The 16627-nt window shown below is 41.2% G+C and overlaps 1 protein-coding gene across 2 annotated transcripts in view; it reads right to left on the bottom strand.

Annotated features, from left to right (window-relative positions):
* VhaSFD (V-type proton ATPase subunit VhaSFD) overlaps positions 1 to 16627 on the bottom strand; it is a 31752-nt gene that overhangs the window by 3820 nt on the left and 11305 nt on the right. For both annotated transcript variants that reach the window (XM_076200333.1, XM_076200332.1), the window contains 5 exons: positions 11898 to 12005; positions 11239 to 11339; positions 9638 to 9791; positions 9124 to 9233; positions 2171 to 2398 (listed from right to left, as the gene is read on the bottom strand). In XM_076200333.1, the coding sequence (XP_076056448.1) occupies positions 2171 to 2398; positions 9124 to 9233; positions 9638 to 9791; positions 11239 to 11339; positions 11898 to 12005 (701 nt within the window). The remainder of the gene's footprint in view (positions 1 to 2170; positions 2399 to 9123; positions 9234 to 9637; positions 9792 to 11238; positions 11340 to 11897; positions 12006 to 16627) is intronic.

Here is a 16627-nt window from a genome sequence, read left to right on the forward strand (position 1 = left end):
CTAATTGGTTTGAGTGATCATTTGCCACTCCGCACAGTTTTGTATCATCAGCAAATTTGGAAACAGTAGATTTTAGTCCATGGTCTATATCATTTATATATACTATGAATAGAAGTGGCCCAAGAACGGAACCCTGAGGAACTCCACTTGCAACACTTTTCCATCCAGAAGTTTTTCCATTTAAAACAACTCTCTGTTTTCGACCTTTCAACCAATTACTAGTCCAACCTAATAGGCTACCACTTATTCCATGCAAAGCTAGTTTAGTAAGTAGTCTTTCGTGTGGGACGGTATCAAAAGCTTTTGCAAAGTCTAGATATATTAAATCTATATTGTTTCTTTTGTCATAATTCGAGACAACTGTGTTGTAGAATTCGAGTAAGTTAGTCACGCAAGAACGTTTCCGTCTGAAACCATGTTGGCTATCATTTATCAAACGGTTACTTTCTAAATGATATTCGATAGCATCTCTGATGATAGTTTCCATTATTTTTCCTACGATCGAAGTCAAACTAATAGGCCTATAGTTATTTGGTTTCTTTTTGTCACCTTTTCTGAATATGGGAGTAAATTTAGCTAGATTCCATTCTCTTGGGACATTTCCAGATATGATGGATTTCTTGAAAATAATTTCTAATGGAAAAACAATCTCATTTTTCAGTTCCTTTAAGATTCTTGGATGCCAACCGTCAGGCCCTGGTGTTTTATTAACTTTGAGTTTGTCTATACACCTTTTAATTTTTTCTTTTGTTATATTTACCGTAGTGAGTAAGTTTACCCTAGACTTTTCACAGGTTTCAGTTTGGAATTCACTTTGAGGTGTTTCGTTTACGAATACCGAGCTAAAATAATTGTTTAAGATATTGCACATTCCTTCATTTGAATATTCAAGTTGACCGTCAGCAGATAATAGTGGACCAATGTGATTCCTAACAACCTTTTTATCTCTAATGTAACTATAGAATTCTTTGGGATTCTCTTTGGATTTATCAGCGATGTTCATTTCGTATTGTCGTTTTCTTTTTCTTATTGTCTTTTTTAAATCTCTCTGTATTGATACATAACTTTCATAGTCATTAGATGCACCCGAGCACTTATATTTCTTATAAGCCTGTCTCTTTTTAGCAATACTTTTTTCAGTTTCTTTGTCGAGCCACTTTGGGCGAGCCTGATTTGGGGGACGTCTGTCCTTAAAAGGAATGTAAGTTTGAATCATCTTAGTGAGCGTATTTTGAAATATTTCCCACATCTGATCTACAGGCCTTTCGTTTAATTTTTCCTCCCAATCTGTAAGCTGAAGCTCCTGACGTAGTTCTATGAACTGAGCTTTACTGAAATCGGGTATTTTAGAAGCACAAGTATCTATTCTAAAATTGTTTAGGAGTTTGAATCTGACTAAGTTGTGATCGCTATTTGCAACAGATTCACCGACTTCTACATCAGTTGCCATGCTTTCGCGGCTAGTGATCAATAAATCGAGTAAGTTTCCATATATTGTGGGCTCTTTTACATGCTGAATTAAGTAATTGTCACCAAGAAAATCAATCAAGCGACTACCTATATGGCCATGTTCAAGGGTCATCCAATCAATGTCAGTAAAATTGAAATCACCCATTATCAATAAATCCCGGTTGCAGAAACTAGACAGTTCTTGAAATAACAGTTTGTCGTCTGCTAATGATAATGTCTTTGGCCTATATATTACACCTATATTCATTTTTTGTCCATTTGTTTGGGTTAACTCAACCCACAAACTGTCATATGCATCCATCACACTCCACTCCCCTCCACCCTCTTATCTTAGCACCTCCTGGATGACAGGTCATTCCTGCATCTCACCCACTGCCCTGGGTCAGAAGCAGTGTCACATAAAAATAACCTTACTAGATAAACGGGTGTCACAGAAATTTAATAGCATGGCAATATTCACAATGAAAGATAAGTAACCTCTGGTAAAGATGGGGTAAATTGAAATAAATTAAACCCTTTCCTTACAGAAGAGGGAAGGGCATTACAGAAATTTATGAAATAGCCTCATAGCAATTAGAATGAAAGATACAGTCAGCCCCTGTACCCATGAGGTTACAGATACACAGTAAATAGTTTGACTACAGACATATGGACAAGTTAATGGAGCTATTCTAGGTACTTTATTAATGAAGTCACTTACCTCTTTCCTCTTGAATAATGCCTTGTGTATTCCCCTATGTCATGGCATGCTACAGACAGCACAAGAGCATCTTTGGATGTTTCTAGAAGATTTATCAAAATTTTAAGTAGTTCGTAGTTCTTCTCATTCAGACGGCCAGCATTCTCCCTCCAGAACTTCTCACTTTTGTGCACTGGTGACCATTCCATACGGCCAGATTTTACTTCAGAACAGTATTCCTCAAATGAGCTGGTTTAATTACAAGAAATTAAGTGTATTAGGCATTGGTGCATGTAGTAAGAGATGACTAAACAGAGTAAAGTGAGACTACTGGGGAATCCCATTTCTGTATTTCTTTCTTATGAAGAGTTAAGGCACATTTTGACCTGCCCCCAACCATACAAGGTGTGGGGACAATAAAATAGTGCCTACACAGAGTAAGACTGGACACAGAATCAAACCCCCCCCAGATACAATCACCACACAGAAGACAAAGAGGACACATAATACCTCATCTTACATTGTCCTACTCTAGTCTTAAACAGATACAAATAAAACATATCTCTTCCCATGAGTCACTTGTGGAACAATCTGGATGCTGTTGCTATTTACCTAGGAGCTATGCATCTCCTGCAAGAGAGACCTGGCACAACAGATTTATTGTGACAGTAGCAAAATGAGAGATGGCTAATGGGAAAGATAAATGATAAAGCTACAGGAAAAGAGGAGACAGAAATAGTGTTAAAGGAGATGAAAGCTGGTAAGGCACCTGGGTTAGATGGTTGTTATATGGAATGTCTGACAAAGGCTGTAGGTCATGTCGAGTGGCTGTAATAAATGTAAACTAACTTGAGTCCTTTGCCATGACCCGGGGAAACCCCCATTGTTGACACATCTAGAGATGACCTATGCATGGCGATATGTCACACTGTTGTTCTGTATGTAATCTATTTATGGGATTTATATAGACATATATTCATAACATGACTGTATGGTGTTATGAATGTAGCTTGAGATTTGAGGAAAAGATGAGAACAGTAAACTTCCCATTTCATTTGGCAATGTGGCTAATACATTGCCACCTGAGGTGTCCTTGACCTGGACATAATTGACAGGTTGGGTTATTCACACATCTGCCACCATGGTAGGTAGTGAGCCCCTCATATATGATGGGGGGATGTGGCAACAATGCGGAGCCCTGCGGTTCCACCCGGCTGCACCCAAAGGCTCATTTTAAAATACCTCTACTATAGTGAGACTTTAATGCATGGCTTAGGTTAGAAAATGTACCAGTGGATTAGAAGAATGCATGTATAGTTCTACTATACATGGGAAAATGGGAAAATATGAAAAAGTTTTTAAAGGGATCAGTCTGTTATGTGCAGTAAGAAAAGTGTATTGAAGGGTGTTAATTGAGGGAGACAGAGGAAATAACTGGAGAACAGTAGGTTTATGAAAGGAAGAGAATGCAGATCAAATTTTTGCAGGAAGACAGACATGCAAGAATTTTTGGCATGGGGTAAGGATTTCTTTTGGGGATTTTTTATGAACCAATCACCACCTCAAGTCTCACTAAGTGGAAAACCTGCAGCCCCACATTGGCTGATGATGGTCCTCAGAACCTGTCACAGATCTCTCTGGGAAAAAACTCTGGACTAATGTCTGTTTCATATCTGTGTTGGACCATTTTTATGTCACTGACTGAAAATTGTAAGAAGAGGAGAGCAGTTGCGAAATAAGCAAGAACTGGTTTACCAATAGTGGTTAACAAATGGAATACACTTAGTAACCATGTGGTGAGTGCTGAAACTATCGATTGTTTTAAGGGAAGGTTAGATAACTTTATGGATGGGGATGATAGGAGGTATTGGACTTGGAACTCACTAGTGTAAGTCTTATGCTATCTTGCAGTTTCCTTCAATTCCTATGTTCTTAAATCAGTATGAGGGAGTGGTTGTGCCCATAGAACTGTAAGGTATAGACTTAGAATTTGAAGGAGGCAGAAAAGAGGAGCCTAAACATATTTGAGATGAAGTATGTAAGAAGTATGATGGGGGTTATAAGGATGGACAGAGTGAATTATGTGGAGGTGAGGTGGAGAAGTGAAGAAGAGAGATGGCAGGTAGAGTTAATCAAAGAATGCCGAGATGGTTTGGGCACATGGGAAGAAAGAGTGAAGAAAACCAAGCAAGTGTGGGAAACTTAAGGGGAAGAACAAGACTGAGGTAGATGGACAGGATAGATGGGGTACTGGATGCAAGAGGAATGTCTATTGAGCAAAGAATAGAGTTTGAATAAGATAGATGCAAATGGAGTGTGTAAATGGATAAGGAAATGATATCGTCCAAACGAATTTCTTCTTGGTTGCTTTCAAGTAAATAAGGAGGGTGGGTAGGTGGTGTCACCATGTAACGAAGCAGCAGAAGTAAACTAGCTTCAGTTGTTGGGCCTAGCTGTGGAAGTGCTGGGTCTTGCTGAATTGCCTCTGACCCAAGCAGTGTCATGAAGGAGAGGATGTGTGCATGCTCTAACTCAACTAACCCCCTTACAAGGGGAAAAGGGCCTTTTGGCGCATGCATATAAGTACATATGATTTTATTTAATATCACAAACTCCCCTTCACAGAACTGGGACAGTGGCTCCTTATGAAACACTTTTTGAAGCATGGGATTTTGTGTCATATGCCCTTACTACTAGCTTGCTCTACCAGGCACCTTCAAATTGCCTCCATTCCTGATCTCGGTCCAAATACTGACACTCTAACTCTTGGTTTACATGTGTATCCCTAGCGTCCCCTGCCCCCTGCCCCCTCATTCACATGTGCAAACACACATCTTCTATTTTTTGCTCTAATTTTGAACTAAGTAGCAAAGCTATTTATTTGTTTATAATCCTTATGCCAGATGTGGTTTTAGGACAGGTAGGGGATGTGTAAATCAGATTTTTGTGGTAAGACAGATATGTGAGAAAGCTATAGGAAAAGGTAAGGATGTTTTTTGGGCTTTTATACATACATACATACATCAAGGCTTTTTCCCCCTTACAAGGGAGGTAGCCAAAAAGGACAAGGCATAAAATCATTCCCACCCATTCCATCCCCGAAAACACTCCACACCCCTCCACCCTCCCTCCCATCTTAGCACCTCCTAGATGACGGGTCATCCCTGCACCCTGTCCACTGCCCTGGGTCAGAAGCAGTGTCGCAGGACACAGCACATCCACAGCAAGGCCGCTTCATTAAATCGGCGACCCCCACTCTCCGTCCCCCATATAAAGGAGAGGACGGGGAGAAATCCCTTCGGGCTGCGTCAAAATTTTTGCTCACACACACTACCTCACCCCCCATTCCCCCGTCCATTCCACCTCATGCATCACAACATTTTCCATATACAACCATTCTCCATTCACCCCTGTCTTCTGTCCTCTCCCGTCCTTCCTCAACAGACATTCCCCTCTTCCCCAAAGCCCCCATCACCCCATCCATCCATGTCATCCTAGGACGTCCCCTCATGTTCACTCTCTCCACATATGCCTTCCATACTTCCTTTACTAGTCTTTCTTCACTCATTCTTTTATGGATCTGGAAAAGGCTTACGACAGGGTAGACAGGAAGGCACTGTGGGGGGTACTGCAGATATATGGGATAGGAGGAAAGCTGTTAAGAGCAGTCAAGAGTTTTTATGAGAGTAGTAGAGCTTGCATTAGGATTAGAAATGGAGAGAGCGAATGGTTTGAGGTAAAGGTGGGACTTCGTCAGGGGTGTGTCATGTCGCCCTGGCTGTTCAATTTTTACATGGATGGGGTGGTGCAAGAGGTGAATGCAAGGGTAGTGGGTCAGGGGTTGGAGATGATTAAAGAAAATGGAGAAAAGTGGGAGGTGAGCCAGCTGTTGTTTGCGGACGACACTGCGCTTGTGGTAGAATCAGAGGAGGGATTGAGGAAGTTAGTGACAGAGTTTAAGAAGTTGTGTGAAAGAAGGAAGCTGAAGATAAATGTGGGCCAAAGTAAGGTGATGAGATGTACAATGGGAGAGAGTGACAGTAGGCTGGAAGTGAGCATTAAGGGTGAGAAACTGGAGGAAGTGGATAGTTTCAGATACTTGGGTGCGAATGTGACAGGAAAGGGAGGAGTGGGGGTGGAGGTAGAATGTAGATTGAGAGAAGCGAGTAAATGCCTTGGTGGATTAAAAAGTGTAATGAGAAATCGACATCTGGGAATGGATGCTAAGAGGAGGTTATATGAAGGAGTGATTGTGCCAACAGCAATGTATGGGGCAGAAACATGGAACATGAGAGAGGAAGAGAGAAGGAGTTTGAATGTGTTTGAGATGAAATGTCTGAGAAGTATGATAGGGGTTACTAGGCTAGATAGAGTGAGAAATGAGGAGGTGAGGAGGAGAACAGGGGTGGAAAGGGAGCTGGGAGATAGGGTTGATGAAAGAGTATTAGGATGGTTTGGACACATGGAAAGAATGAGTGAAGAAATATTAGTAAAAGAAGTGTGGAAGGCAGAGGTGGAAGGAGTGAATATGATGGGGCGTCCTAGGATGAGATGGATGGATGGGGTGAAAGGGGCTTTACAAAAGAGAGGAATGTCTGTAGAGGAAGGATGGGAGAGGACAGAAGATAGGGGTGAATGGAGAAGGGTTGCATATAAATGAGGCTGTGATGCACGAGGGGGAGTGGGTAGGGGATGGGGGGTGAGGAGGTATGTATGAGAAAAAATTTGATGCAGCCCGAAGGGATTTCTCCCCGTCTTCTTCCCTGCATGGGGGAATGGAGAGGGGGGGGTGGCCGAATTTATGAAGCAGCCTTGCTGTGGATGTGCTGTGTCTTGTGACACTGCTTCTGACCCAGGGCAGTGGACAGGATGCAGGGATGACCCGTCATCCAGGAGGTGCCAAGATAGGAGGGAGGGAGGAGGGTGGAGGGGAGTGGAATATATGGCAAATGAAATGGGTGGGAGTGATTTCTATGCCTTTTTTTTTTTGGCTACCCCCCGTGTAAGGGGGAAAAAGCCTTTGGTATATGTTTGTATGTGTGCCAGGTTTATCCTCTATAAACTGTATACATGGTCCTTTACCTTAATCTTATAACATATATTTTTGTCATTCAGATTTTGTAAAAAAATACATATATAGATATTCATACAGTACTTGTCAAAAGTATGCAGCCACCTTTCAACCACATAGTTATGGCAAAAGTAGTATAGCATTTTCTAAGGTGAAATTATGTAAACAGAAAGTACCTGGTAACCTCCTCCTGTCACACTGGGCCAGTACAGCAGAGTGTGAGGGAGAACCTAGCCAGTTGCTCCCACATTGCTGTGGGAAGAGGATGCACAGTTAACCCCTTTTTACGGAACCTTGGCTTTTTTCACAACAGTTTTCTTCATTTCCTTAGAGGCTGTATCATAACCATAGCATCTACAAAAGAATTAACTAAAGAAGTAATTGCCCAAGTCATTGGACTAAAGAAGGCAAGCCATGGACTAAAGAAATCAGTAATATGTTGAAAATGGCCAAGTCCACAGTCAAGAAATACATGTCACAATAATGGGAGGGAGGAGGGCTGGAGACACCATCCCAGAAACCTACAACAGGGCATCCTTAGAAGACTTCTAAAGATATTTTGCTGTTGTCTGTGGATATGAATTTAAAGTATGCTTTATGATGTTCAAAGCCCTTGAAGAAGTCTTCTTAGAACGCCCTTTCATAGGTTTCTGGGATGGTATCTCCAGCCCCCCTTCCTCCCAAAATTGCATCATGAATTTCTTGAACGTGAACTTGGCTACCTTCAACATTTCACTGATTTCTTTAGTTCAATGACTAAGGGTTTTATTTCTTTACATATCTCCTTTATAGATGACATGGCAATGATACAGCCCTGGGGAAATGAGAAAACCAGCGTGAAATAAGGCAAGGTCCCAAAGAGAAGGGTCATCTATGCATCCTCTTCCCACGACAGTATTGGAGCGACTGGTTGGGTTCTACCTCACACTCTGCTCTGCCAGCCTGGAGTGACAGCAGAGGGTTACCACATACTTTCTATTCAGGTCATTTCACATCAGAAAATGCCATCCTATTTTCGTCACAAGTATGCAGCTTCATACATACATATACCAAGGCTTATTCCCCCTTACAAGGGAGGTAGCCAAAAAGAGAAAGGCATAAAATCATTTCCACCCATTCCATGCAGCTTCATACATTTGATATACATACATACATACATATACCAAGGCTTTTTCCCCCTTTCAAGGGAGGTAGCCAAAAAGAAAAAGGCATAAAATCATTCCCACCCATTCCATCCCTAAATACACTCCACTCCCCTCCACCCTCCCTCTCATCTTAGCACCTCCTGGATGACGGGTCATCCCTGCACCTTGTCCACTGCCCTGGGTCAGAAGCAGTGCCACAAGTCACAGCACATCCACAGCAAGGCTGCTTCACTAAATCGGCAACCCCCCCTCTCCATTCCTCCATGCATAAAAGAAGACAGGGAGAAATCCCTTCAGGCTGCATCAAAATTTTGCTCACACATACTACCTTACCCCCCATCCCCTCACCCATTCCACATCATGCATTACAACATCATCCATATACAACCATTCTCAATTCACCCCTGTCTTCTCCTGTCCTTCCTCAACAGACATTCCCCTCTTCCCCAAAGCCCCCTTCACCCCATCCATCCATCTCATCCTCGGACGTCCCCTCATGTTCACTCCCTCCACATCTGCCTTCCATACCTCTTTTACTAGTCTTTCTTCACTTATTCTTTCCATGTGTCCAAACCATACTAATACTCTTTCATCACCCCTATCTCCCAACTCCCTTTCCACCCCTGTTCTCCTCCTCACCTCCTCATTTCTCACTCACATTTGACAAGTACTGTATATAATTATTAACTGTTCCCCTATCATCCCCCTTTGCCTCACTGCCCACTTTGAAAACCACTATTCTAATCCATTAAATCTACCTGAGATCCTGAATAGAATTTTGAAGTTTTTCATTTAGGTACTCAATATCTGCTGTGATGTCTTCATCTTCAAACTTCCTCTGTGCCAATATTTCAAGTTGCTTCAGAACCTATGGGACAAACAAGAAAACAAAGCCCATTAGAAATCCAATTTGTATATATTATCAAACCATGTCACATGCCACCAGTATCACAATGTAAAGCAAATTGTCCATGAAAATCCCGTGGACTGAGATTGGATACTGACTGCAACTAATATGTCCTCTATATATTACTGAAGGATATAAGGATGTAGAGAAGATATATATATATATATATATATATATATATATATAGAGAGAGAGAGAGAGAGAGAGAGAGAGAGAGAGAGAGAGAATCCCTATCTTGCACAAAGCTCCATATGTAACTTTTACTATCACATGAAAAAATAATCTGATATCTTTTTGAAAAATCACAGCTGTTTGCCAGGTTTACCAAGCACACAGCTTGAAAGAAGCTTCAAATTCTTCCCTACCTTGCACTGAACCATCTGAATGCAGTTTTCTCGAGCAATCACTGGATCCTCAGGCTTTTCGATAAGGTTACGGAAAACAGCCAATGTAATTCGAGTAACCTTCTCTTTTGCACTTTCACTAAGAATATCTGCCAATATTGGGATGACGCTGTACCTGTGCAGTTCAAAAATAACAGAATATAGCAAGATACACATGCTAAAACTTCAAGATTAAAAAAATCAGTATAATAGGTATCTATTTACCTATATGCCAAAGGCTTTTCCCTCCTTATAAGGGAGGTAGTCAAGTCAAAAGCTTAAAACAGGATACAGTGAGACTTCTCATTGACAGACGTTAATTAGCTGTGTTTGTAGTGTTTTCGGTGTTTTTGGTGCTGTTGTCTAGTGCGTGCAATCACTATGCCACCCAAAAACCACTCCAAAACATTGAAAACACTGCAAAAAACAGCTAATTAACATCCATTAATGAGAGGTCTCACTGTATATGTACCATAGAGAATCAATCAGCTGCACCCTGTCACACCATATGTTTATCAAAGAAAATCATCTCCCCTGACCATTTTCGAAACCCATCAATACCTTCATTACCATATGAAGGTGCTCTGGACCATGCATAAGACTTTTATTAATTTTTTCTTTTTCCTCCTCGCCAATTAAATGAAGTGGCCTTGCTGTAGTTGTGCTGTCTTGCTGCATTGCTTCTGACCCAAGGCAGTGGGCAAGATGCAGGAATGACCCCTTCATCCAGTAGGAGCCAAAAAAAGAGTGAGGAAGGGGTGGTAAATGGGAGTGGAGCATGTGGGGATGAAATGGGTGGAAGTAGATTTATGCCTTTGACTTTGGCTCCCTTCCTTGTATGAGGGAAAAAGAAAGAGATTAAAACTGGCAACTAGTCCCCTCCTCATGTAACTACAGTCCAGTAACATGGAAAAAACCCATATTAATACATACATATACCAAGGGCTTTTTATTCCTCACAAGAGAAGTAGCCAAAGTCAAAGACATTAAACCAATCCCACCCATTTCATTTTCACATACTCCACTCCCATTCACCACCCCTCCCTCCATCTTTTCTTGGCTCCTCCTGAATGGCAGGTCATCTCTGCATCTAGCCCAATGCCCTGGGTCAGAAGCAATGCAGCAAGACATGGCACATTCACAGCAAGGTTGCTATTAAGTATATTAATACAACATGAAAAACAGTATGTTTTTTCCCAGAGATCTAGAAGAAGTATGTGAGAGATTAAAGAACTGATTTTGTTATACAGTTCCTTGTCTGTACAAGTTTCATTATCTAAAACACATGATCAGTACATGAGATGGACCAAGTGCTACTTCAGCATGCATTATAACTGGACAGAAGTTTTGTGAGGTTCCTTGTTTGATCAAAATAATCTATCAATATACCAAAGGCTTTTTCCCCCTTATAAGGGAGGTAGCCAAGTCAAAAGGTACATACCCTCTCCCATCCATTACATTCCCATCCACTACCCATTCCTCCCTCTCATCTTAGCTCCTAATGGATGACAGGTCATCCCTGTATCCCACCCACTGTACTGTGGGCATGATACACTGATCAAAATAATCACCACTTGACTTACTTGTTCATCTTCTCTGATATGGCATTGTTAAAAGTCATTACCCACAGACAGAAAGTCAACTGATACTGAATCTGGAAGTTGTGTTTGCCTGATCCCAGAACCTGGCATGGAAGAAAGCATTATAAAACAATAAACTTAAGTATCTAGTAGTGTATCCATCTCTCATATAGAAACAAAGAAATCACAACATATATCAAATATATGGGAGATATTAGCAAGTTCGTTTTTTCCCTCATAGGTAACATAGCTACTTCCCATCACACTGATCATGAGAATAATTATAATCACATTCTCTGAAAAAAATAATCAGTAGAATGTAATTATGATCATTCTTATGATCAATGTGAGGAGATAGTTGTGCAGCATATGAAAAGAAATACATTACATAGGTAAAAACTAAAATGAGAAGAATATATTTACTGATATTTTCTGCATATTTGGGATAGGTGTAGGGTGGGTGTATGTTTTAACTTGACCACCCACCTTATACGGGTTAAAAAGGCTTTCTGGTATATTTGGTACATTCTATCTCTATATACCAAAGGTTTTTCCCCTTTATACAGTAGGTAGCCATCTACTACATAAAGTACATTTTACTATGCACAAAAAGTAAATACTTCTGTTATTGTTCTATTCTAAGCTTGTTATTGGGTACATACCTGAACTATTGTGACCACACCATCCAGCTGATAGAAGATGGTTCTGTATTCCTCCACACGAAGCATCATCTGCAGGCAGCGTCCAACTGACTGCAGATACTCATTGTTCTGCAACACAACACAATCTTGAAATCCTTTACCTGATGATCATTTCAGAACAAATTCACATACAGTCATTCAGATGCACTGACACTCAGATATGGTCAATCAATCAATAAATCTGTTATCCTGGTTCTCTCTTTCAGTACTTGAATGGCTTGATGGAAATACACTTACTTTATGCACAAGACTGGAGGAGTGCCTGCATAGTTCCACTTTACAAGTGAAAAGGGGACAAGTGTGAGTGTAGTAGTTTAAGAAGGATCAGTTTGTTGAGTGTGGTTGGGAAGGCTTAAGGGAGAACTTTGATTGACAGGATTAGGAAAGGGACAGAGGGGAACAGTATGAGTTTAGGACAGGTAGGTGTTGCATGGATCAGATTTTTGTGGTAAGGCAGATATGTGAGAAAGCTTTAGGAAAAGGTAAGGATGTTTTTTGGGCTTTTATGGATTTGGAAAAGGCTTATGACAGGGTAGACAGGAAGGCACTGTGGGAGGTATTGCAAATATATGGAATAGGAGGAAAGCTGTTGAAAGCAGTCAAGAGTTTTTATGAGAGTAGTAGAGCCTGTGTTAGAATTCAAAATGGAGAGAGTGAGTGGTTTGATGTAAAGGTGGAACTTTGCCAGGGATGTGTTATGTCACCCTGGCTGTTCAATTTATACATGGATGGGGTGGTACGAGAGGTGAATGCAAGGGTAGTGGGTCAGGGATTGGAGATGGTTAAAGAAAATGGAGAAAAGTGGGAGATAAGCCAGTTGTTGTTTGCTGATGACACTGCACTTGTGGCAGGATCAAAGGAGGGATTAAGGAAGTTAGTGATGGAGTTTGGGAAGGTATGTGAAAGAAGGAAGTTGAAGATAAATGTGGGTAAAAGTAAGGTACTGTGATGTACAAGGGGAGAATATGGCAGCAAAGTGGAAGCAAGTATTAACCCCTAAAGTGTCAGTGGCATACGTTGAATGCCACAATTGTTTTAATGGAATGAGCATCAGCGGCATACGCCATATGCTACAAATTAAAAAATTCGCCAAAATTAGGCATTGCTTCGAGGGTCAAATCTGTGGTAATGACCAGGTAGCCCTATCCATTGGCTATAAAAGTCACCCAGAATTTTTTATCTATTGACAAAACTGGCAACCCTGGCAGCAAATTTTCGGGGATAACTTGGGGTATAAAATCGGCCTTTAGGACGTCATTTAAGCAACTCCGGTGTACAAAACAAAGTATGAGGAGGTGAAGTTGTACTTAGACAGTTAGGCAGGTGCTATTTAGTACATGTTCAGATGTATAGAACTGGCAATTTTCAAAAAAAATGCGCAATACAAAATAAGGCCAGGCAATAATGGCGTGACGGATGCTTACTAAAACATTTACCAAAACAATAAGAAACACCACAATCACCTATCCTCCATGAAATTATAAAAAAATAAGATACTGACAAATCAATTTACCGCATAATAAAGTGATAGATATCTGCCAAAAAATCCACAAAAAACTATCTATAAACAAGTTTTCCGTAAGTGTCAGACTATTATGGGCGACTGCACATTGACTTGAAACTTCAAAAATGTCAAATTCCTTCACTCTCTGAAATTCTAATGAAGCTTCCCCGAAAAAATATGACAGATGTTCTTGTTCACCCCACATGAGGAGCAAAAGAAAGTCTATGGGTTTTCTATCAAACTTTCGCAAAATCAATCCGGTTTCTCCAATTCTAGGCTAAGGTGAATCAAAATAAGCAAGATCTGTTGGTTTTACATCATTCTGAGTTCATTTAAGTGTATATATACATATACCAAAGGCTTTTTCCCCCTTACACATGGAGTAGCCAAAAAGAAAAAGGCATAGAAATCACTCTCACCCATTTCATTTCCCATATATTCCACTCCCCTCCACCCTCCCATCTTGGCACCTCCTGGACGACAGGTCATCCCTGCATCCTGTCCACTGTCCTGGGTCAGAAGCAGAGTCGCAAGACACAGCACATCCACAGCAATGCCACTTCATAAATTTGGCGACCCCCCCTCTCCGTCCCCTCATGCAGGAAAGGAGAAGATGGGGAGAAATCCCTTCGGGCTGCATCAAAATTTTTCTCATACATACTTCTTCACCCCCCATCCACTCCCCCTCATGCATCACAGCCTCATCTATACACAACCCTTCTCCATTCACCCCTAGCTTCTGTCCTCTCCCGTCCTTCCTCTACAGACATTCCTCTCTTTTGTAAAGCCCCTTTCACCCCATCCATCCATCTCATCCTAGGACGCCCCCTCATATTCACTCCTTCCACCTCTGCCTTCCACACTTCTTTTACTAATCTTTCTTCACTAATTCTTTCCATGTGTCCAAACCATCCTAATACTCTTTCATCAACCCTATCTCCCAGCTCCCTTTCCACCCCTGTTCTTCTCCTCACCTCCTCATTTCTCACTCTATCTAGCCTAGTAACCCCTATCATACTTCTCAGACATTTCATCTCAAACACATTCAAACTCCTTCTCTCTTCCTCTCTCATGTTCCATGTTTCTGCCCCGTACATTGCTGTTGGCACAATCACTCCTTCATATAACCTCCTCTTAGCATCCATTCCCAGAAAGTAAAGAAAGAATGTAAAGGCATTTCAGTGTAATGAGAAATAAACATTTGGGAACTGATGCTAAGAGGAAATTGTATGATGAAGTGATTGTGCCGACAGTGCTGTATAGGGCAAAAACATGGAACATAAGAGAGGAAGAGTTTAAGTGTGTTTCAGATTAAATGTCTGGGAAATATGGTAGGGGTTACTATGCTGGATAGAATGAGAAACGAGGAGGCAAGAAGGAGATTGGGGCTGGAAATGGAGTTGGGAGATAGGGTTGATGAAAGTGTACTGGGATGGTTTGGACACATGGATAGAATGCGTGAAGAAAGATTAGTAAAAGAGGTATGGAAGGCAGAGGTGGAAGGAGTGAACATGAGGGGGTGACCAAGGATGAGATGGATGGATGGCGTAAAAGGGGCATTGGGAAATGTGTGAATGATATTTTGACACAGCCTGAAGGGATTTCTCCTTGTCTTCTCTATTACTGCATGAGGGGATGGAGAGGGGGGATCACCAATTAAATGAAACAGCCTTGCTGTGGATGTGCTGTGTCTTCATCCAGGAGCCAAGATAAGAGGGAGGGAGGGTAGTGAATGGAAGTGGAGTAAGTGGGGGTGAAATGGGCGGGGGTGGATTTTATGCCTTTGTGTTTTGCTGCCTCCCTTGTGAGGAGGAAAAAGCTGTTGGTAAGTGTATGTAACCCTGGGTGATACACAAAAATTGGCACTGATAGTAATGCTTCATATGTACTCATGTTTGTACCCTGCTGGGCTTGCTTGCTGCCTTATTCAGCCACACACACACACACATAAACAAAGCCCATTCAGCACCCTACTATTACAAGCACACCCAACACTTGTTCTATTTTCTGTATATAAACCCTGATGAGGTCAGGCCGTGCTTGTGTGGCAGAAGAGAGCACATTCTGGGCCCTAAGGTTCCCAACTAAGGTGGGGGCTGGACACTGGACACTGTGACAGGCCACCATAAACCAACTCTTTCAGGAGACCCATAGCCACAATTCTTGGACTAGCCCACAGGTCACTCAGAGATGCAGTTTTGTAGTGCTGTCTATACTGTGCAAATGTTAGACAGTGAAAGATTATGTATCCTGAGTCTTCTATGTAATACATGCATCTAGGTATATGGTATCTGTTTAACCATTTTTTCTGCACCAATACCGCTATGGTGCTGGATGTTGACTCAACAGGTCTGATTCCTTTGTTTTGGATGATTTTTTCTTTTCTTTTTTTTTCTTTAACCTCTTCACTCCAGGGCACATCGCACGTCTGGCAGCATTAGCTGCCCGACATGTGATGTTGCGTCATAATAATCGCATTATAAAAAATAAAGTCAGTGCTCCATCGTTCGTTCTCTTTCACCTGTGTATTTTGATAACCATAGAAAACTGATGAAGCCACTTTAGAGAGAATGAAAATTACGTAGGTACGACTACAATAAATATAATCAAGATGGCGACGTCGGCAACATCGAGTACCCACTTGCTCCTCATGCTGCCTACGTAGGCGTCACTGTATGGAAGTGGTTAACGTACTTGTTTGAATGGAATTGTCTAGTCTGTTGTATAATATTTGTTTTAATTTTTTTTTTTGTAGAGTGATCTCTCCCACATCCAAACTACTAGCTATTATCTAAATCTCATTGTTTTTCTATATGATTTATGTGTATTCAAAAGGGAAACAAATGGATGAGTGTGGGATGGAGGGCAAGTGCTACCTCTCTTGTGTAGGACAAGAAGCCTTTTGGTATGAGGATAAGAGTGTATTGTATACCACTTTTATTCCCTCAGAAATTAAAATTTAGCACTGGGGTGGTAGTTGGGTGAGTGGTAGGGTGGAGGGAGTGGTAGAGTGGAGACAGTGGGAATGGAGCCATCTTATATATACATATATATATATATATATATGATTTTTTTTTTTTTTTTTTTGTTTGTTTTTTGTGGAAGGCACTATGGACATGCTTTTGCATGTATAACAGGACCTCCCAACACAACGCAAAGAAAAGAGGTACAAAGAACATAAAGAGCT

This window comes from Oratosquilla oratoria, chromosome 17, assembly GCF_046742065.1.
Source record: "Oratosquilla oratoria isolate Oo_2021 chromosome 17, ASM4674206v1, whole genome shotgun sequence".
In the NCBI taxonomy this organism is placed as follows: Eukaryota; Metazoa; Arthropoda; class Malacostraca; order Stomatopoda; family Squillidae; genus Oratosquilla; species Oratosquilla oratoria.